Here is a 23,533-nt window from a genome sequence, read left to right as displayed (position 1 = left end):
CTCCAGGAAGAGTGATTATTGATTTGTTAACTGGACTTATCTCTTAAAGTTACAAGTTGCTCTTGTTAGCTTTTCCTAAATTTTCTACTGATGGATATTACAAAACATATCAAAAAAAAAAGTAGGCTTTAAATTTAAGTGAACAAAAAAATGACAGGTAGGATGAAAGGAAAGAGGGCCAGCATGGAAGACAAACACAAACAAACTGAGCAAAAAGTCAATGTGTCTCTAGTTTTATCAAAAGTGACGAGATGTCAAATCACTGTCACTCAGGATTCTGACAAGGTCAGGACCCTGAGCATCTGGACAGACATAGCCTATCTTTTCCTGCTCAGAACAGGATCACTGGACTGTCTCCTATAATAACAAAAGTTAAATAAAAAAGTTAAACCAATTCCATTCTGATAAATTAACACATAAATCATCAATGTTCATTTATCGACACATTTAAAACATTTTCACAATTAAAATAACAAATTTCATCTCTGCATAAATCAAGTGAATCAGAAGAAGTGCAAGAACCCCTTGGCCATGCTGATAGAATATCCCAAGAGTGTGAAGCTTAAGAAAACACTTATCCAAACCATACCAAGGTTTCAGTCATAACAGAATGACCTTTTACACAAAACAGTTGCTGGAAAGCTGAGTGTAGGTCAAAGTTCATAAAAGAAAGGGTCCCTTCATATTACATGCATAATATTAGAGTTGCTATATCCACCATGGCTGTGTCTACAGTCTAATTTGAAACCAGGATAGATCATGTTGTACCAAGGCTCCAAAAGGTACATCATAAGGTAGTATCTCACTGGGCTGTGTCTGTTGGAGATAAGTTGGGGACTTAAAACTGGTGAATGTTCCAATGCAGCCTCACTGAATTTCATTTCATTTCATTTTGTTTCAATTTAATGCAATTTATTTATATAGCGCCAAGTCGCAACAAAAGTCATCTCATGGCACTGTACAAAAACATGAACACATTATAAGAAGCCAATTAGTAAACGCTATCTAGCCAGCAGGTTGCGTTGAATCTTCACTTTGTCACATTCTCCCATCCTGAGCGGCCATCTGCTTCGACCGGCTGAGATTTGAAAGGACAGGAAAGAGATATAGACAAACATAGAATTCTGAGTGTTTGTGACCAGCACGCCATGCACCTGTATTTTAGGTGCCTGTTTTTGAAAATGACAGCCTATTTTTGTGTTCAAGGCTTGGCAAAATGTATTATTATACACATTGTTGCCCACCTTTGCCACATCATACCATGCTGTAAACATTTTGATACATTCTGAAGCTAATACCACAACAACAGCCCCCCATAAACCTAATTGTAAGAACACATTTATGTTTCCAACTTTGTCTTTTAATGTATTTTTGCATCTCTAATGTTCAGGTATTTGGTGGTTAAAGTACAAGTCAAAGTAGTTTGCATGCCTGTGTTGTTGGTTTGACATAGTTTACATGGAATGAATGAAGGGAAGCTGGTTTTGGTGAAATTTAATTTAATTTAAATGTGAAATCTTCTTTGATGATTTACTGTATGTATTGAGGGTAATGGTAATTTGAATTAACAAGAAAGTATGTTCTAAAAGTGAACTGGCAAAAAATTACAGAAACTCCTAAATGACAGGGTCTCAGCAGTCTTTGTTGCTCATGGCTCATTTTATATGGTTTCCTAATAAAAGACTAGAGAGAGCTCAGGCCAGAAATAGAGCACACTCTCTCCAGCACCAACCGTCATCATGGTTTACTTTGAGCATAACATTAACACCCAGTGTACATATGTTAAGAGCCCTCTCAGAAAGTACAGTGTGTGGTTGAAGTAAGAGATTTGTTCAAATTAGGTTCTCAAAGATCATGTAACATAAGTGGAAACAAATGCGGATGCCTTGGCTGTGTTATTCTTCCTATACGCTGTTAAAACCCTGGTTCTTCACACAGATCAGCTGCTGAGTAAAGAAGGTGAAGCACAAGTTGTCTTTTTTTCCTCTCTTTGGCTTTGTATTATATTCTAGAGCACCCAAGCTCATTTCTGAGACACCTTAAAAAAGTTTGAAAAAGCCTGGCTCGCAAGCCATCATAATTCAGCCTTTGTAATTGTGTAGGAGGAAAAATTTATGTCTAATGCGCAATGTCCATTGAGTTCTGCTCTGTTATACATGGTAATGAATGGCAGTCAGAGAAACAGTGTCCTGTATCAAAGAGCTGAACTAACATGCCTTTCTCACGGAGCCAGAGAAGTGGTCCTTTGTCACAGCAAACGCCTGCTATCAACTCCCAGCATCTCGCAAAATATGCCTCATTGTTGCCGAAGGCCAACTCCGTTTACAACTCTGAACCGGCAACATTCCTGAAGTCAGCAGCACAACCCTTCATCTAATAACCTCCAGGAGAAATGGCAACAGCTTACTAAAACTTTTGCCTGTTGCCAAACTTTATCTTTTTTATTATTTATTTCAGTTTTTAGGTTTAGGGTTTGATTTTATGTTTTTCTTTATGTTGTAATTACACCAAGTAATTTTGTGACTTGAATAGTGTGGCATGTACTATATCTGTTCTGGAGTCTTTATCCGCCGCAATAAAAAGGAAACATTTAAATATTAGTAACTAAAATTAACTTTACCGTTCCTTCTTTCCGTCCTTTGGCTGCTTCCTCCTGCAGGGGTCGCCACAACGAGCAAACTAAAATGGAAGATTTGGCAAGTGTTTTACGCTGGATGCCCTTCCTGACTCAACCTGGGTTTGAACTCTCAGCCTCAGGAGTCAGAGACCATAGCACTAACCACCGAGCTACTGTGAGCCCCAAAAAGAACATTACTATTATCTTGTCTAAATAATTTTGCCAGATTACATTTATCACCTTAGTTTGGTTAGATTTACATATCTGAAAACTGAATATACTGGTTTAGGTCAAGTAGAGAAATCAAAACTAAGACTTAACTTTTTATGAAATTCTCTTGGTAAGACATGTTGAAATGTGTTTAAATATTTAGTTTTGAAGTTTTGATGCTGTCGCTGTGCATGGAAACGATTATGTGCAACAGCCACAGACTGCTGAAAAACAAGCCTCAGTCTTGGATTTTGGATTTGTGTCACATGTTCCCCTGGTTTATTTCTGAAGTACTGCTATGGTGCCAGGAGTTCTTGTCATGTTCTGAACACTAACAGATAGAAAGCCTTTTGGACAGAATCTCTTTTTGTTGGTACTGTTTAAGACAAAAAAACAGGGATGTGGAAGGTTTAATTTTGTTTATTCCCCTTGAAGATATATTCTGAAACCTGTGGACGTTGTTGTCAACTTTTTATCTGTGAAAACGGTGGCAGTGAAAATGATGCTTAGGGAAAATAGACATCTGAGCCCATTTTAAATCCCTTCCACCACCTCATCCATCTTCCATTCCACTTTTGTGGTGTTGGTAGTGTTGGAATGTTTTTCATCAGAAGGGGGCTATTTACTCAGCTTCAGCCTGTGCGTGAGTGTATATCTGCAACTGAGAGAGAGAAGTAAAGCTCCGGAAAGCATTTATTTATAGGTATCTGAAAGCTGCAGGGCCCTGAGACTGAGATACATAATGACAAGCTTTTTCAAAAGCAAAAACAAGCCCCCTTACAGCCAAACGCAACTATTTTTATCACTTAGATTTGCTCCCAATTGTACTCCATGAAAGCTGCATTCTCACCCCACCCCCTTTGCCCACATTACCATGTTGGCCCAAGCATTGTGTCTGTAGAGTGCTCAGAACCTATGCAGGTGATCATTGAAAGCATAGCAAGAAACTCTGCCTTGCATGACAAGTATTAGGTCAATAGGCATTTTCACAAAATGCTTCAAGCCAGGACTTAGACGCTTTCTGGCTGCCATGGTGTGATTTTGGAATGGACCAAGGTGGTAAGGGGGGTTGAAGCCAATCTGCCCCCGATGCGTCTTTGTACCACAAAGTGAGGTAGTAACAGCTGAAACATGTAAAAAGGTAAGCAGCTCAATAATGTGATGACATATGGTCTGTGTGACCACGTGGTTATAAGATTGAACAACATTAACAGATTTATTACCATGGGAATATCAATGATGACACACAACTTAGCATTTATTTAAAAAAATAGTTCACTATAAATAGAATCACTAAACTAAATTAATTTGTCATGTTTTGAAAATGATACAAGGAAGACATATTTCACATTTCATCACACATTTAATGCAATGCACTCCACGTCAACGCAGCTGAGTTCTGCTCCACACCTCTTTAGTTTGATGGACTGGTCTTTGCAGCCATTTTATGGAATTGTTTTGTGAAAGTGTCTGATATAATGTAACCATTTCTTTGAATGTCTTTCTGTCCTGTTGTCTGAAATCTACTGTGGTCATGTTTTAGTACAGTTTTTCCAGTTTTTCCTACATCCATGAGTGCCATAGCGTATTGTTGATTTGTATGAGGACCTCTGGTGCTAACAACTTCAATACTTCAATGATGAAGTCAGCGCCTCTCAACATTTCGCTCCTTAATGGAGTCTTCACTGCCTTTGTCCTTAACTATCCATTTTCATTAATTATTCAGAGGGAGAAAGGAAAACCGTTTGAGTGGGTAACACTGATCCAGTGTACTCAACCAATCTATGCAGTGTAAGTAATAAAATACCACGCACTCAGACGACACAATAAAAGAGATGGAGACAGAGGAGACGCTTGTTAAAAATGTAAGTAGACGGAAGCTACCCCAAGACAACAGAGGGTGGAGGAGGTGGCGGCTCGGGAGTCAAAAGACACAGCAGCTACATCTTAGTGTCTAGGTTAATCAGCGAAACAGGCTGATAGCAGCTGGTGTTTCACTGTATCCTCCCAGTCCACGGAGGGCGCCTGTCATGGCAGAGACTGAGTCGATGTGATGTGCCCTCAGTGCAGTTGAGTGATGCTAATTGGGATTAGCGCCCACTGCGCGAAAGTGACACTAGACATTCCAGGGCCCACCCATCCAGACTTCATTCACAACACTGTCAAACTCTGCCGTATGTTTTCTCCTCACCCTAAGGGCACTTGAAAGATGCAAGGCACAAAAAAGCTGAAAATAACAAAGTAAAGAAGATTAGAAAAACTTTGAAAACTTTGTGGATTAAAACATTAAGCTACTGAGTTACAATATCAGCCAAAGAAGGTCGCACTGCACTTTTGAACTTTTACTCTCAAAAAAGTGTTCCCTCCCAAATATGAGCAATGGGAGGGGTCTGAAATCTATAAGACATCATGCAAAGATGAATCCACCCATGCCCTGCCCACAAACATGGTGTGATCTTCATTGACAGGTGGCTTTTTCACCCTAAGTTTGATATACTAACCAACTAGCCAGTGTGAAAAGAAAAGGTTGGACAAAAGATGATTTTTTTTTCTTCTATATTTTGGATGGGGGCCTTTCTGAGGTATTAGATCCATGAACTGGGAGTGCTGTATTGAATATTTTATCGACTGTCTGCTTGCCCCGTGCTGACCTGCCTGACATGCTAAGTTCCTGGCTCGCTGGAGACGCCACGTCGCTTCACATCAGCTCAGCCACCCGTGAGGCTTCCCTGCATTTCCTGTGAATAAACTCACACACAGTGGGGGAGGAAGAGAGGCCAGGGCACAGGGGCACTGTGGCTGAGATGAGGAGAAAACACATACACATTCTTTCTCTGAAGAACAAAACAGACAACCTTGGCTACAGTATGAACTCCCTTGGTCAGAGCCTGATGAATCCTCTGAAAGTATTCAGTGAGTTGAAACGACCTGAAACCTCTATTTTAATTACAGCGTCACTGGCCATAAAGTTTGTATGATCAAGACAGTCCAGAGCTGACATTCTTAGCAATAGCATAAGAACATGAACATAAAAATTTAAACAGGTTTTCAATCCTGTTCACTTGAAAAATAAGGTTTACCAGCAGATTATGCTGGTTATATTAAGCCAATTTGGTGAGCTTTTTTCTTTCATTTTTCTATTTGTCACTTCTTTGGTTAGAGTTTTGCTAAATATTGATACTTGCATTGTTTTCCTTATTCGTCTGATTCCATTGGTGTCAATGAAACTATTAGGCACATTGTGAAAATCCATTCATTTAGCACCCTTTTCTAGAGAAACACTAGAAGAGGAAGATCATTTTCAGACTAATTAGCCTGATAAAAGCACTTGTTCCTTTAATAATCTATCTAAAGTTCGGATTTGTAATTTATGAATTTGTATTTCTAATGCAGCGAGTGACCTACCTGATTTTAAAACTTTATATATTTTCTCTGTCTTTGGAGTTTGACCTAACACTTGCTTCCCACTTGATTTTTCCTTTTGAAACTGTGAGAAGAGGAGCAGTCACTTTTTGTTACACCTGATTCACAAACACATGTATCTCACGCACTGTAAAAGGGGAGCACTGTTAGAAAATAGTCTTTTGAAAATTCCCATTCTCTCTGCCATGTTCATGAATTCACATAGATATCTGCTCTGCATTTCACTGTTAATACTTGGTATGTGTAAATAGAATGATGTAAACACAATGTACGCAAGATATAGTTTTGAAATTTCTCACAGAGATAACCTAACGCAATCATTGCATGTTGTTGTTACAAATCAGCAGTGTTGTCTTTTACTTGGCAAGCAAGAAAAATTTACAAGTGTGTATAGGGAGATGAGAGTATACTCTCTCAGACCCCCACACCCCTCCACATCTCCATCCCTCTTTCTCTGGCTCATTACTAGTAGTGGGTCTTCCTTATGTGTGAAAACGCAGTCGGGTGGAAACGTCAGCCAACAGACTTTAGTCCCTTAACGGTCTTTACTTATTCATGCAAGCTATGGCCTCTCCTCAGGACAGTGTAGTGCTGACCCAGGAGGACAGCAGTGCCTTGAAAAAATGACCCTATATCAGGGTCACTTGGTATTATAGGCTAGTAAGGCGACAAACAGCCGTGTCTGTGTTTCACAAGGCTGTTCATAATTAAAATGTGCCAGTCTCCAGCCTATTATGTATATATATTTTGTTTGCCTTTTTTTTGCCTTTTCTTCTGTTTGCTTCAGTAAGTGTGAATGTTCTAATAACTCTCCCACTTAACAGTTAAACAAAAACACAAGAACACAACATGAATCTAGAACAGGGCTGATGTGTCACTTAAGGCCAGCAGATCATAAAAAAGGAAGAGACAAGTAAATTATGCCTCATACTAAAAGTGTTCACTTTAAATGTAGCTAATGGTTAATAATTTGAAGTGATCATGTTTTATTTTTAACAGACGGAAAACACTGAGTGTGTTTCCTGGAAACACATTTGATGATGTAGACTTTTCACTTTTATGTTACATGTTGTCTAATCAATTTTTGTTTAATGCTAATTTAATATTAAATATGAACAGTATTTCAACGTTGGACATTGCATTGTGCAAGCTTCATCTGCATAGATCCCCATTTTGTCACCAGAACTGCCCTGACCTATCAGTGCTTCAAAGAACTTTCAAGATCTATTGTGGTATCAGGAATCCAGCTTTCAATATCAGGAAGTCACAAGATGGGGCTGATATGGAGGTTTCTGGCCTTTCTGACTGATCTCAAACTCATTGTGTTCACAAACGATTCTTGAAACATTTTTGCATTGTAGCAGGACACATCATCCTGCTGAAAAAGGCCATCATGAAAAGGTTTTCTCTAAATGAAATAATTTTCTTTTTGCAAATCAAGTGAAAGTGAGCTGTTAAAAGTATGATGCAGTGAATATTATTGCTTGCTCTAAGTGCTCCAGAGGATTTGCTGCTGTATATTCTCTCGTAGTGACTTTTTTGGTACTTTCCTAGTTGATGACCAGATAAATTCTACAAGAAGTCTGAAAAGAATGTTGCAGATATTTTAGTTTTTGTATCCAGCCCCTTTTAAAACACTCATCCATTTTTTTCATTGCCTCCTGGAGGCTGTTTCTTACAATATCTGAGACCGGGCTGTGGGAGCAACAGCTTAAGTAGACATCTCCAGACCTCCTTCTCTCCAGCTACCTCCTGCAGCTCATCTGGAGGGACTCCAAGGTCTTCCCAGGCCAGCTGAGAGATGTTATTTTTCCTGGGTCTGCACCAGAGTCTCTTCCCGATGAGACATATCTAAAATACCTCTCTTAAAAAGTATCCAAAAGGCATCCTTACATTATGCCCAAACCATGTCAAGTGGCTCCTTATACAGGGAAACAGTGACTTTTCTCTAAGCTACTCTCGAATAACAAACTCCTTCCTCTATCCCTTAGGGTGATCTAGAGAAGGCATGATTCAACAACCTTTTCAATGAATACTTGACCAAGGAACCACAATACCTTATCTGTGCTAGTTACCAGAGCCTCACATTGGAGCCAGGTCTGGGGGAGAGGCTTATTGACGAGCACCTAATGCCAGGGCCTTTAACCATGGGATCTGGATGGACATACCCCAAATGAGCTACAGTTTTGGTGCCAGTATGGTGCAAGTTCACTCTCACTGGAACCAGCTCTAAGTTCAGCTCACACAGATTAAAAGTGAATTCATTCACAATCATAGTTCACCACATTAAAACCCTAAATTCACAGATACAGCTTGAGCTATTTTGTGTTCATTTAATAAATTTTCACAAAATAAAGTCTTATAAAAAAGTTGTTTGATTTTGGTAGATGATGTATGTCAATCAGCAAGTAGTGTCATTGGAGTGCAATGACATTGGTACTATGAAACATTACATATCAAGGTCTTCAAAATTCAGATTTTGTTAAGAAAAAATTAGTTTTGCAAACCTAAAAAACTTATTTGAATGTTCAACTGGCTGTTTTAACATTTAATGGTTAGACTGGATTGGTAACAGATAATTTAGTTCTTCCTAGACAAAAACAAATCATTTTAGATTTCTATTTTTTTCTAGTCATATTCAGATTTTACCAGTTTTATGTTAAAATTCCATCCCATCACAGACTTCCAAATATTGTTGTAAATATTTGTGACTATATCATTATTCAAATGACTGATATCTGAAGTTGCTTTTTATGTAGTTGTAATATGAATGCTGGTTATTCCAATGACGTTAAAGCAATGGGTAAAATGTCTTTAGTATATTCAAAAATTCATTAGAGATTTCTGGAATATTTTTCTTTTCAGTTTGGATTTATAAAATAACATTTTTAACTTCAACAGTAGTGTTGTAGATGTCTTCAATGGGGTTTCTTTTGTATTCATTTTCATGTTTTCAAAGCGTTAAAGAATGTTCTTGGTGAGATGAACACTACATAGGAACTGGAAAAGTGACATAGGAAGAATTATGTTTGAAATATTCTGAAATATTGATTTTGTATAGAACAAATGGCACTCTGGATAGCTGAAATGATCATTTTGACTAAGAAGAGCTGAATTATGGACATCTGCTTTGAAGATCCTGTTTCACTATAATAAATCAGCTCGCCTACACTACAAGGCTGTTTACATCTGTTTATTTCCCCCTCATTCTTCATACTCACATATACACTGATTTTATATGGCTGAATATTCAATAAAGCTGCTCTCATTCACATATGTTTTTGTTTTTCTTCTCACAAAGCCAAAAGAAGTCTGAAATGGCGACTAAAAAGTGGCCCTAGCATGTTGTATATCGCCCGCTGCCCTTCATGCCAGAGTTTTAAACTAAGATCATCTTATGGTAAGAAATAATGGACACTGCACTGTCATGCAATATTTGGTCAAGCCATGAGAATAAAGGTATTCACAGACACATGTAATTCTGTGTGATTTCAACCAATGTGTTTGTGCTCCAGTCTGTGTTAGGGATGTCTGTCAGAGACTGCCACATCAAATTTTAGATTAGTATTTGTAAAATTTATTGTTATAGCCATTTTTATCAGTTGAGGCTGTGACAACCATCTTAAATTAGATTAAGTCTAAAAGTTAATCAGTTGTAGATGTGCATTTAGTGATTACGTTCTGAGAATTTCAATAAAAGTTGTCATCTGGTTCATGAAATATTTTGCGAACAAACTTTATTGCGCACCTTTCAGAGGTGGGTCGGAAAAAAAAGCGAACTACCTCAAATGGATATAAGGATTGTGAGATGGTCTGTTTTAAGTTGCACAGCTGCTGATTTACTGACTTCAGTGAACATTAAAGGTGGTATCTCATTGACACTAGTTGGTTGGGAAAAAAAACCCTCAATTGTGAGAAAATACATGAACTTCCAGGTTCAGTTTGTGTTTGTGACCAAGTGACCATAAAGAAGTGTGTTTGTGTTTTGAGTGGGCAGTTTTTAAAAGTGTCAGCTTGCACGGTTTATAAACCTAAAACCTAAACCTAAACTTGCTGCTGTGCTCATTATTTTGTTGCCCACCTCCACCCACATCAGCTAGGTTTTTTTTTCGCATTTTGGCAGCCACCCCCACATTTATAATTTAAACTGCTGGAATAAACTTTTGAAATGAAGACAGGTAGATTTCAACCAGTTTTTAAAAAAAAAATAAAAAATTATTCCTAATCAGGTTTAGACCTGGACATTTGCTTTGGAGACAAATCTTCTTGCGCTCTTGAAATGGGTTGGAAGTGCCTACGAGGACTTTGTGACGATTTCGAGAGAAACGTTGTTGCACAGAATAAGTGACAGGACAGCCTGCACCTCATGTAAAGAAGCTGAGAACCCTGTGAAAGTCTGAGACATTTAGGACTCTCCCTCATGAATACCATTCACTAACCAGTCACAGCTTTAAGTTGAGATAGCACCTTAAGTTTAGTGACAAAACTCACATCACATAAATAACCACTAATGTAAAAAAAAAAAAAAAGATTTAGCAACAAGGTCATTTCCCCCCATAATTACAGCTGTTTATGTTTCAAATTGTCCTATCTTGACCTTTACAGCACAAAAATGACTGAATGAGATATAGGAAGTTGGTGTAAAATATCTACTGCTAGCCATCTTTTGTCTAAACATAGCGACAATGCTGAACTAGTTGTGATACCTTCCTGTTTTCCATTTACTATTTAACTTTTGTCCTTTCATTGCTTTCATCTCTTCATCTCTGTCTCACACTTTTAGACCCACTTACATCTTTCTGCTCTGTCAACAATGTCTTCCTATGTTGCCCCCCTTAATCAGCCCTGCCTCCCTGCTCATTATTGTGCACAGTCATAGGAGAACGTTTGGGCAAATTGTACAGTCTTGTTTGTTTACCGTGTCATCATTCTCATTTGCTGAGCACCCTAACCACTGAACCCCCAGGACAATGTTTCACTGTTGCTTCTTCAAAGTAAACCAGCTGTTAGAGCTCCAAGATGGCTGTTAGCCTTTTTTGCAACCACAGAGAATGTGATTTACCATGCAGGGTGTGTTCTGCTGCTTGGCGATGTGATGCTTTTAACAGTATTATGGTAGTCGAGTTGTTTGAACTTAGTTGTGGTGAAATTTATGTAATGTAAATTACACATGATTTAAGATCACAGACTACTATTGAATTGCCTACAGCAAGATTTCAGAACTCAACAGTGGTCTTTTTCCTATCTTGTTTTTTTTGTTTGTTTTTTTTTCCAAAATAAACATTGTTTAGGTCATAATGCAGTAGAAGAATAGTATAATAACTACAGAATTCAAATTTATTTTTTTTAGTTTTATTTTTATTTTTTGTCCATGACTAACCATTCACGGTCAAAAGAATATAAACTAATTCATTGTATTTTAATCATGTATTCTTTTTTTTACAAACTGCATTTTACCTTTTTGTGTTTAGAAAAGAACTCATATTCTGTACTTCAATAAGAACAATAGGAAGTATTCAGAGTTATAAAACTTCATCAGATGTTTTAAAAGAAGATGAGACTGACACTAACTGACAGTGATTCAGTGTACCTCTGTTGGAGACCAGCAACAATGAAATGAGCCTCTGACATATTTTTATGTGAGTTTAAATAATTCATTTTCCTACTTAACCTCAGTTCTTTACTATTGTATTATCACTGTACAGCATGTACATATGGCATCTGGTGTGTGATTAATGTACCTCATTGGTTATTTAGGTTTCTGTATTTTTTATGTGGTTTCACATTTTATGGAGTACTAGGGTACAATGGTAAAAGTGTCCCCAACAGAGTATTAGGCAGGAAACAATGAAGTGTCCCCTTTGTTTGACATAGTATGACAGTGTTTGTTGATGTGATTAGACTGTCAGTGGAAAAGCTATGAGTGTGTAAAAAATGTGTACCACAAAAATAGCTGGCATAGGATTTGTGTTTACTATAAAACATTTCTAATTTTTTTTTCAGAAATAAGAGTTTTATGTGCTGAGAAATACTGAAAAACTCTTTGTCTTCCAAAATAAAGTATAACAATTTAGGCTGTTTTTGGAATAATATTTACATTGTGTTTTTGAGTTCAGTTCTTAGCAGGCCATAGGTTCAAAGATACCATCCAGACAGATGGACTTACAGAATGAGAGATTTAGTAACAATCACATCTGTAAAGGCATGGTGTATACATAAAAATATTTAGGATTTCTGTCAAAAGTAAAGACAGTGTCCTAATATGTACACACATATTCAATTTATGTTTTTTTTCAAACATCACAGTCTTCAAACATTAAAAATGTTGCCCATAGATAGGTTTTATGTACACCATCCATTCATATACAGTCTTAGGTGTTCTAAACAAGCCTCTTCTAACCTGAATATTCAACAGAGCTGTTGTATTGTAGCTCTGTGTACTAAAACTAAACAGTTTCAACCTAATAACGTTTTTTCCTTAGGCTCTATAAACATTCATGTATCACTGTCAAGCTTATACTTGAATTAGAAAGGGTTGTTGCCACCTTTTTCTATAGGTATTTCCTTCTGAAAGTTTGGGTTGTATTTACACATGATAGTCCGGTAGACTTGATTCGATTAGGGACCAAAATTGCAACATTTGTTCGATTTTCAGCTGCTGCTGTTCACATTCACACTACACCAAGTCAATCAAGCCAAACCCTTTGAGCAACCTGTCTTACCCTCCCCGCCTGTGGTGGCGCTGCACCAAGAACTACTGAAGGAAAAGACAAAAAACAAAAATCTAGTGGTGTCAAATTTTAGGACTTCTTTTTTAGATTTTCTGTTTCTTTGTTTGAGGGCCTTTACCTCCTCTTCGCTCCACGTCTGACCACGAGCCATTTCTCCTGCTAGTGGAAGAAACATGCATTTGTTTTGGTTGTATTTACCCAGATGGTCCACTTCCTGCTTTTGGAGCGGTCGCTGGTCCGCTTTCATTCACATTTGCATTTGAACCGCGCCAGAGTTCCCTTCAATCTAACCAAAACCTAGGTTTTTAGGCGAACCAGAGTTCGCTTTTTTGGTCCGCATCAGAGTTTGATTGTGCATTCACCTCCCCAAACGAACTAGACTTTTTAGGCAAATGAACTAGAGTTCAATTAAAGCAGACTAAACAGGGCTGGTCTGGATGCACCCTTATAAAAAGTCTTACACTGAAATATTTCCCCTAAAAACTCTGTTCACAGCAATGTACGGTAGTTCAGGAAAGTGTCAGTGTTTTCTTTATTGCAACATGGCTTGTTATTCTTGCCCTTGGCCCTTGCTTTTCTGTGTAATGAACCAATCCTACAGTCTCAAGTGTTTAATTTGCCTTCAGTACATGGAGACCAGCAGAGACACTGATAGAGCTGTCAGAAAACACATGAACATTAGAATGACAACACTGCTCTGCTGTTTGTGTCTGTAAGACAAGATGCCATCACTGTTTACTGTCTATCTTTGACACCTTTTCTGCCTGTATGCTTCTATACGTCTAGACTATAAAATCAGCGGGTTTGTATTTCAGGTAGTAGTCAAGTCTAATCAACATAAAGCTCTTTTTTTTTGTTAGCAAATCCTTTTGTGCCACCCTGCTAAAGAAATGGTTTTTGCTTACTAAACGTAAATTTAAAAATCCAATATTTTTAGTCTCACCAACAAATCACCAAATTTTTTGCCATTTTGTTTTAAATAAGATTTTTTATATATTATTTTTGAGAGGTATTGTGAAAACTAATGCATTTAATGACAGCTGACTCTTCTAAGGTGTCCTTCACTGGCTGATGACCCCCTATGGCTTTGAAAAAAATAAATCTACTAAAATGTGGATGGTCTTTTCAGGTTATGGGTGAGATTGTCAGGTTCTTATTAAATACAAAAATGGACACATTATGTGCAATAGGTAGTGAAGGGTTCTAGCATGCACAAAGCCTTTCAAGTAAGGTCATGGTGGTTTATCATTGTTGTAGCAGTGTGTTGGGGTCCTCGATGACAGCGTATTCATGATGTGGGACCTGTGTAAACCAGCATGGCTTGGTCATCAAGAATTTGAAGCAAGACTGGCCATGCTGGTCTCATGCCTAGGCTAAAACCTCATCACATCTAAAATAAATTGTCAGCATTCCAAGAAAGTTATCACACCACTTTTGGCAATGTGGCTGCTATGAGCATTGCTTCCAGCTTTTGCTCTTTCTACAACCAATAGGATCTCACCATGTGGCTGACGAGTCTACACTCTTTAGGTACCAATAAACTTTTTAGTGAGTACCAGAGATTTGTATTATATTACTAAACTAGTTGTATCTGCTTTCCCTCATTGTTGGAAGTGGAAGCCAGCAGGACAGCTAAGCCTTTTTAGAAAAATTAATAGTAGAACATACAGCAAGGTAAAAATGATGTTAATCCACAAGAGTCAACACTTGATAAAAAATTCTGAGACGTCAATTTTTATTTTAGCAAGAGCAAAAACCCATTTGTTTACATGTAACTGCAGAACTTAAAATTTGTACTGGGACCATTCTGTGGGGAGGCTGTAACTTCTCTGGATTCAAATTACTGTATAGAATCAAGTATTTTTAACATGTTTTTAGTGAGAACTAAGAGCATTACTTCATCAATATTGCCTTCATTCACTGAAGGTGTTTTTTTTTAAATTTGCTGTGATACAGCTACATTCTAATGAATCATTATCTAGTCTGAAAGGGGGCTTTGCTGTTGAGTGCTTTGGAGTACTTAGTCTTAAGGTTTATGTTGGATGGTATTTAGCATTCAAAATAATCTCCTACGACAACTGTCAGGCATCAAAACTGTGGATATGTTCAACATGACTACCACTGTACGCAAATAATAGCGATATGAAGTTGAAAACCCAATCAGTGTTGCAACTTAATAACCTTTTTTTTTGTTGTTGTTTAAAGGTCTCTAGCTTTTTAGGGGAACCAACCTTCATAGATATCAAATGACTTATGTTAATAATCAAACATCTCCATGCACCCACCTTTTGGTTTCTTTCAAACAAAACTGTTGTTTACATCCCTACATTTGCTAACCAGTTAACTGTGTGTGAAGTCATCCACCTTGTTGTCTCAAGACTGCATGTCAGAGTGGTTTTATTTTCCACTTTTGCGTTTATTAAATTATTGTTTAATACTGTAAGTTTGAATATTTATTCACACAAAACAAATTTCCTGCAATGACTTTTTTTTTCTTAAGCCTAAAGTCCTAACCTGAATCAAAGGCAGTTAGCAGTTTGCTGAAGCAGTTCTTTAAAAGGGAATGGATGAGGGACACCAAATTAACTTTAGATCAGACAGTGATCTCTACATCTTCTTAGTTTGACCGGGCATAAATCCAGTGCAGCTGCATTTCTGTTTCTTCATTGGTTTTATTTGTTGGTAATTGCAGAAACAGCCATTGTAGCACTTCCTGCTTTCCCCCTGTGATCTTAAGCTTCCCATTCTTCCAATAACTGCTGCACATTTTCCGTATGGTCACACTGTGAGTCAACAAGCTTGGACAAACACCATTCACTGCTCAAGAGGTGTCCTCTTTGAGGCTCCACTAGACCACGAGTGTGTCGAAGAGACATTAAAAGCCAGTCTTTTAAAACGGTTTCTCAGCTCACCTGAGCTGCATCTTCTCTCAGGACATATTTAATAAATAAAGCTGGCAGCACTCTCTCAGAGTCAGAAGCGTGGAGGAATGGGGAGGGGGCAGTGAGAGGGTCACTATTATATCTTGCTAAAACACTCCAAATGTAATTCAGCTGCAGGTCAGAACTTTAAAAGTGCAGCCGCATGTGTCCCAGGGTTTGTACGTTGGCGCTGTATGTGTGTGAGAGTTGATTTTTAAAGAGTTCTTAAAAGGTATGCAGGAGTGAAGGTCAGGTGATGGAGGAAGCGTTAACAGCAAACCTCTCAGCTCTCTCCGTCCTGCTCTTGCCCTCTGCTGCCCATGAAAGTTTGATGTTAGAATTAGGTTGTTGACTCATCTCGCACCTCTCTGCTCATAGTATTGACAGGCTGCCAACGGACTGCTGCGCGGGCCGAGATAGCCACTGAGAGTGTATTCCCTCCCTCACTGTCTCACTCCTTCTCTTTTTTTTTCCAACTCTCCTTTTGCTTCACCATCAGCCAACAGCAACAGAAGTGTTTTAACAGAGCTTTAATGGCTTCAGCCCCAAACCTCACCTCTAGCACACTCTCACTCAAACGCACACACACACACAGAGTCATCCATACACATGGTGGTTGGAAATAGCTTGCTGGTGGTGGAGAAAAAGTGTTGAGCAAAAAAACAGAAAGAGCTCGTTGTGCTGATGGAGGCTGACATGCCCTCCTTTTCTCACCCCCAGCTCCCTCAACTCCATTCTTCCTCACTTCTGCATGCTGGCTCATATGAACAGCCTCATTGGAGTTTTTTATATCATTTTCCTTTTGCTCTCACTTCTTTTGTTGCTTTTAATTTGTGTTCTCACTAATGTCGTAAACGATTCTGGTTTTTTCTGCTTATATCAATATTTTCTTCTTTTTCTCAGAGCACTTTCTGTAGTTCCATAGAGGAGTTTTGTGGGTTTATGTGTTTATTTATATATTTTTTCATTTTCTTTTCTTTTTACCATTAACTTCAAAGAGTCATTGCCTGAATGACAAAATGGATCTACATTGTACTGTAAAGACAGAGCCCAGAGGTTTTTTATAGTCTGTTTTTGACATTCCACTTTCAATAATATATAGATCTCAAGCACAACATAGCTGATTATCTGGCTGATGTATTTACAGATCTCCTAGCACATCATCTGTTTAAAAACAGTTCATATTCAACTGTTGGTCTTTGCAATTAGACATGTTGTGTAGTCTTTGATTCCTAGATTGGATCTAAAGTAGATTGTGACAACAGTAAAGTGGCCCAAAATTATAATGAGGAGTACTTTAAAATATCCTTTCTGTGTTTATAATGTTGCCATTGTTCAGAGGGTTACTTACAAAATGTAATTAGTTACAAGTACATATTACTCCAATTAAAATGTAATAATAGTGTAACTATTTCAATTGTTTTCTAAAAGTAATGTAACTAATTAAATTTTGTTACGTTTATATTACTTTTCTAAACTTTGAATGTTAAACATTGCAATTGGTAACCCTTTTGTCAGTACTCAACACTAATTTTTGTTAAACTTTTTTTTTAAATCCTTCAAAAATAAAATAACATCAGTAATTTAACAGTTAAATAATATCAACTATGATGGTCAGATTTCAGCCACTCTTTTTAATGTGAGATCATTTTAGGGTAACTTTATCTTTAACTTTAACTTTATTTAGGATCCCATTTACTGAACTTTATCAAAACATTATTAAACAGGTGCCTATTTTTGTGCACACAGTTGGTTGCAATAGTATTAACCCTCTTGGTCATTTTTTTATGTTGTCTTAAAACTAGACAGTTAATTGGATTTTTCATTTGTTTTAAAGCAATAAATGTATAAGAACTACTTCAGATTAATGAAGTAAAGTAGAAAAAATATCCTGTTTTAAATATTAAAAAAAAAAAAACTTGAAAAATGGCGTGCACATATGCATTCTTTACCTTAAGTCAGTCCTAAGTGACCACCACCTTTTGCAGCAGTTTCAGCATTAGGTCTCTTCAGGTTCGTCTCCATGACCTTGGTCCATCTAACCACCATGTTGCCACCACCATGCTTTACTGTAGGGATTCGGTTCTTAGCATGATTTTAGGTTTGGGACAATTGTTGTGTTGTTGCTGATGATCATATAAGTTCTATACTAGTCTCATCTTTTTACAGCACCTTCTTCCACATGTTTGGAGAAGAATTTCCAAACAGTCCAGGCTATTTATTTTTCTGTAAACAGTGTATTTTCCCTGTCCACTCTTTCCTCCAGCTTAGCTCCGTGCAGCTTCTACTGGCTCTATGGACAGAGCCTTCAATATCTGCTGAAGAACTGCTCAGCTCCATTCAGGTTTTCTTTGGCCCCCTGAATGTTTCTTTGACTATGGTCCTCCATACCTGTCCTAGCCTTGTCCCCAAGTTTTGGTGGATGACCCTCTCTTGGTAGGTTTGCTGTTGTGGGATTATCCTTCCATTTTCTAAAAATGAATTTAATAGAGCTCTGTGGAATATTCAGGGGTTTGGGATATTATTAATAACTTATCCCTGATCTATACTTCTTCACAACTTTGTCTTCGACCTGTGTGGAGAGTTCCTTGATCTTCGTGATGTCTCGCTTGATGGTAGCCTGCACTACTTAGAGGTGTTTCATTGGTGTTGATTCTGGGGTGTAACAGGTGTATACAGTATATGCTGATATCATTTGACACTTAGATTGCTCTCAGGTGGATCCTTTTTAACTAATAATGTGGCTTCTAAAGGTGATAGTTGGATCTTTAAAGTAAAGAAGTGATTACATATGCACACACCCCTTTTCACTTTTAAATATTTTACAATTAGTTTTCCACCCATTTCACTTCATTAAACTGAGGTGGGTTTTTTTTTGTTTTTGTAGAATCGTTTCTGAAAATTCAATGAAATGCCTCCAGGTGGCCATTAAATGTCCTACCTACAGGCATAAGTGTTATTAATGTTTCCAAAGAAATTAGTTTAATATTGTATGTATTTGTATCACACCATGTCTTGCTGAAACTTTAGACTTTGATTTGCTGCAAAAATGTCAGATAGTAAGATTTGTAGGAACATCTCAAACTAACAAGTTACGTTTTGTTATTTTATTTTAATATATTTTTAAAAAATTTAAAGATGTGGAATTCGTCATTTATCTTTGAATGATCACATATCAAGTCAAACTAGGCATGTAGGCCACCTTCACAGTAGATGACAACCTAGCTATCCTCTCCACAATCTATTAGAAAAAACTAGACTGTAGCAAATTTGGAAAACCTTCATTGTGAAGGCAATCATGACACTGCTACACTTAGTTTTTTTTTTTTTTTTTTGTCATTTCTACACCCCAGAGATGGTCTTGTGCACCTTTACCACTCTCTATATGCACAACTCTTTCAGACCATATCAAGATGCATCTATATGCAAGAAGATCACCTCACACTAGCACAACACAGCAACCGCAGGCATTACATCTACTCCAGGTTTCTTCCTTGAATTTGTCATCATCAGTGTCATAGCCTAGGCATGAGGCTAGTGAGGTCACTTTTCCTACAAACTTTCAATAATCAGGCCATGTCAACGCAAGGGGGTCTCATGTTATTAACACTGCTACTGTTGCCACATCGCTCCACCCAAGACCCCAAAACACTACCACCACAGTGATAAACCACCTCAACCTTGCATGTTCAAAACCATTGTAGATTTATATCACATAGTGGGAAGCTTACTATGTCCCTTTGTGCCTAAAGACTTCACCAAGACCGTGCAAAGACTATTCATGTTCTGACTGATTTAAAACTATATATATATGTTGTAGCAGGGTCATCAGTCAATGTGAAGGGGGCCTTAAAAACTACTCTTATCACATGTGGTAGATTATACTACATATTCTGCATTTTCCTTTGCTGCCTTGCAAGTTTTGGAAATTATTAAGTTCACTTTAACCCCTGAGATACCACCAGCCTAATTATTATTTATTATTTAATTTTTTTACCAAAACGTTAGTCATAATTTAGTTGAGCTGCATTCTGTTGTCTTTTGATGAGGTCCAATTCCGACTCATTCTCTGTGATTTTGTTTTTCTTTGTGTTGTTCACACCTCCTTGTCTCTTTTACCATGTCCCACATCCCCTGCCCCAGTCATTTTCTTCTACTTTAAAGGTTGTGTATGTGTGTGTGTGGGGGTGTGTATTTAAGTTTTTGGCCATGAAGAGCTGTGTGCTAGCTTGGCCCAGCCAGGGGCAACGCTCATTAGCAGAGTTTAGCCACACAGGCGCTGAATGGGTCGGCTTGTTGACACACACAATAGGATCAGCCCCCTCACACTCACACATAACCGATTCATGGCTCCAGCTTGACGCGTCATGCCCCCCACCTCCCCTTCTTACCCTTTTCTATCTGGGTTTATGTGTTTGTGTGTGTCAGTACAACCCATCCAGATAGCTCATCTGGTGCTCTTTTTCCATCGCTTCACACTGTCCCCCACATAGTCACGTGTCACACATATCCTTGCACTCCATGTACACACTGGACTACACATTGCACAATATTTACACACATTTTATACATCAGTATGCTTGTAGTTTATAAAGTCGATGTGTCTTTTTTGTTACAACATCTGCAACTTGTGAATCTAAAGCAAATATTTATGTACATTATAGGTTTATATAGTATAATGTCCCTCCCTTAACGCCTAATTCCATCTGAACCGTCCACACATGCCCCCACACGCAAACACTAACACACACATACATAGTTTTTTCTCATACACACAATGAAGAACAATATTGATACCATGTACATTTTCTGTCCCCTTAGCCTAACCTTAACAATCACAACTGATTTTTTTCTCTAAGCCTAAATCCAAGTCTCAGTCAGTGAAATGTCTTTGGACAATTTTGTTCCCATCAGCTGGTGTCCTGTAAGCTTTGGTTCGCATCATGATATAAAAGCATCCACAGATAGACACACACATCTTTGGTAATTGAATAAGCAAGGCTAATACACAGCAAACTGACCAGTTAGAGCTAATAGATTTTTTCACTTTGGCCTGGTTTGACTGTCACATGGCAGCAGGACAAGGGTCTGTCTTATGGCCTCGTCCATCCTGCCGGATAAAACATATCAGCTCCAATTTGGCCCATTGCCTCCTTTAAGAAAATTCATCAGGCTCTCGTTAGGAATGAAAGCAGTCTGTGTGGCAGGAGCTGGGGCAGATGGGAGATTAGTTCAGGCTCTCATGGACAGAGAATATAGAAGGAGAAGTGTTGTGTTTGTGTGTGCTGAGATGTGGGAAACAGAGGAACATAAGGACTCTTCTCTGTCTCTCTTACTTTTGCTCTTTCTTTTCTGTTTATGAGAGTATGCATTCTTACATTTTGATGGTCAACAAAAAGTTACAGAAAAAAAAAGTTACTCTGAAAATAATAATAATAATAACTACCAAAGAAATCCAGTTCATTCGTAAGAATAAGAAAAGTTTGTACCATTCACTAAAAATCTCAGGCCCCCTGCAAATTAAGAACACAGTGGGCTTCCAATTTTGTGTAATAGAGCATAATTGGTTGTTTGGGGTTTTAAGCATGCACAAATCTTCAGGGCAATGTTGTTGTGGTTTATTAATGGGGTGCCAACATGTTAGAGTCCTGGATGGAGCTTGGGGGAATGTGGCGAAACCATATCTATGACATGAGGCCTGTGCACACCAGCGTGGCTTGGTCATTCAGAATTTGAAATAAAACTTCTACCCTATCACACTCACACTAATTAGTAGTGCTTCAAGTAAGTAACGCTCCTGGCAGAACAGCTGCTTCATGCATTTTAATTCATTGTTTCTCTCACTACAACCATTAGGATCATGCTACACTCTCACCACATGGCTACAACGACCAATCCACTTTATCTACATGTTAAAAAAATACTGCATCATGCATTTTTCACTGGCCTTCCATCATCTTTTGAATATAATCAAGAAACACTGGATCTCATGGTCAGGCCTGCTGAATGAAGAAAAAAATGGTGGATTTAGTCAAGGTTCTGCACAGAAAGCTCCTTCACCTGCATCCTCTCATGTTACTGAATTGTATTTTTTCCTCCACGGCCAGGATGCAACTGTTGCTGAAACCTCCCAAATATATGGGAAAATTATGCAGATTGTGAGAGGGTCATCAAAACAATTTAGCACAGACATGATACCCTTGGCAGTCATCCTAGCATGGCATGATCTTCTAGCTCGTAGCTGCATCCTGACACAGTCCGAAGGAGCCATGCCAGGGTGAAGCACAGAATGCTGTGCAATCATGAATGAATGTAGTAGTATTGTTGTGTGCTGATGATGTATAGAGTGTGTTGCAGGTGAACGAGAGCTATTCCAGGATCTGAAAAATAGCAGGTAAAACCTGTTTGGTGGGCACTAAGAATGTAGCAGAGTCATGATTGTCTTCATACTGAAGCAGATTTTACCAAATTGTGATGAACCAGCTGAGTACTACTAGTTTGTGTAGATTGTAAAAAGCTTAGCTGAGTTGTAACCATGTGTGAACAATGCCTGAGCAAAATGCTTCAGGTTAAAGTTTTGTTTGTGAGATTTGTCTATCTATACACAGATGGCCTGTAGTTAAATGTTGAACACCGGTTGTTTGCCTTAATGATTAATCTGCAAGTTTGATTCAGGTAGTTTCAACATTTCAGTTTTAAAATATTATATCTAATTGTTTTTACAAACAATTCAGGCATCTGTTACATCCCTACATTGTAATAAATGTTTGTTATAATACTTTATATAATCAGCTCGCTCTATTTTTTCCACATTGGCGGTTCCACTTCACTTCAAACTTAGGTTCTCTACCAGATGCCTGGGAGCTTGAGGGTTCTGGTCAGTATGTTAGCTGTTCCTAGGACTGCACTCCTGTGGACTCAGTGGTACCAGTGGTCATTGGAGCACTCAGTGCCGTGAATCCCAACTGGAAGAGTGACTCCAACAGATCCCAGAAACAACCTCAGACATCTCAGCAAAGATACTGAATAGTAACAGTGAATATACTGAACCCTCATGCTCTCAGAATTTTATTTCTATGGTTTTCTTTAGGATGGATCACATGGCTCTAAGTTTTGCCTTTGTGAAATACAACACCAAAGCATCAATAAAACACACAAGCTTGCAGTTAAAAGCTTGGTGTTTGAGACCACTGTATAATCAGGGCCTCTAACGTCCCACATTCGCCTTTTGCACTTTAACCACAGATGTTATTTTTGCCCTGAGTTTTGATCACCACGGTTTCTGATTTCTCTCGGTTTAGTTACTTTTGTAACCCCTATGTGCTGTCATTGGTGTGGAGTGCCAGTAAACAAATATAAATCAAAGTTGCATTTTACATTGTATGTGTGTTTCTAGGAAATTAACCTTCATTTTACTGCTGAGTTTAGTTTTGAATAAGAGTGACATAATAGACACAATTGATTTTTTTTGCCTCTCCCATGGCTGCCACCTTATCGTGGTGGAGGGGTTTGAGTGTCCCAATGATCCTAGGAGCTATGCTGTCAGGGGCTTCATGCCCCTAGTAGGGTCACCCAAGGCAGACAGGTCCTAGGTGAGGGGCCAGACGAAGTGCAGCCCGAAGACCCCTTAT

The 23,533-nt window shown here is 38.2% G+C and overlaps 1 protein-coding gene across 3 annotated transcripts in view; it reads left to right on the top strand.

Moving 5' to 3' along the window:
* bcas3 (BCAS3 microtubule associated cell migration factor) overlaps window positions 1-23,533 on the top strand; it is a 383,299-nt gene that overhangs the window by 229,874 nt on the left and 129,892 nt on the right. The window contains exon 24 of one of the 3 annotated variants that reach the window (XM_037973032.1): window positions 9,552-10,779. The exons of the other annotated variants lie outside the window; for them this stretch is intronic. Within the exon in view, the coding sequence (XP_037828960.1) occupies window positions 9,552-9,661 (110 nt within the window). The 3' untranslated portion in view covers window positions 9,662-10,779. Of the gene's footprint in view, window positions 1-9,551; window positions 10,780-23,533 lie in introns of those variants that run through there. 3 annotated transcript variants of the gene reach the window in all.

This window comes from Kryptolebias marmoratus, linkage group LG2 (genome assembly GCF_001649575.2).
Source record: "Kryptolebias marmoratus isolate JLee-2015 linkage group LG2, ASM164957v2, whole genome shotgun sequence".
NCBI lineage: Eukaryota > Metazoa > Chordata > Actinopteri > Cyprinodontiformes > Rivulidae > Kryptolebias > Kryptolebias marmoratus.
This window is presented reverse-complemented; position numbering and strand designations above follow the sequence as displayed.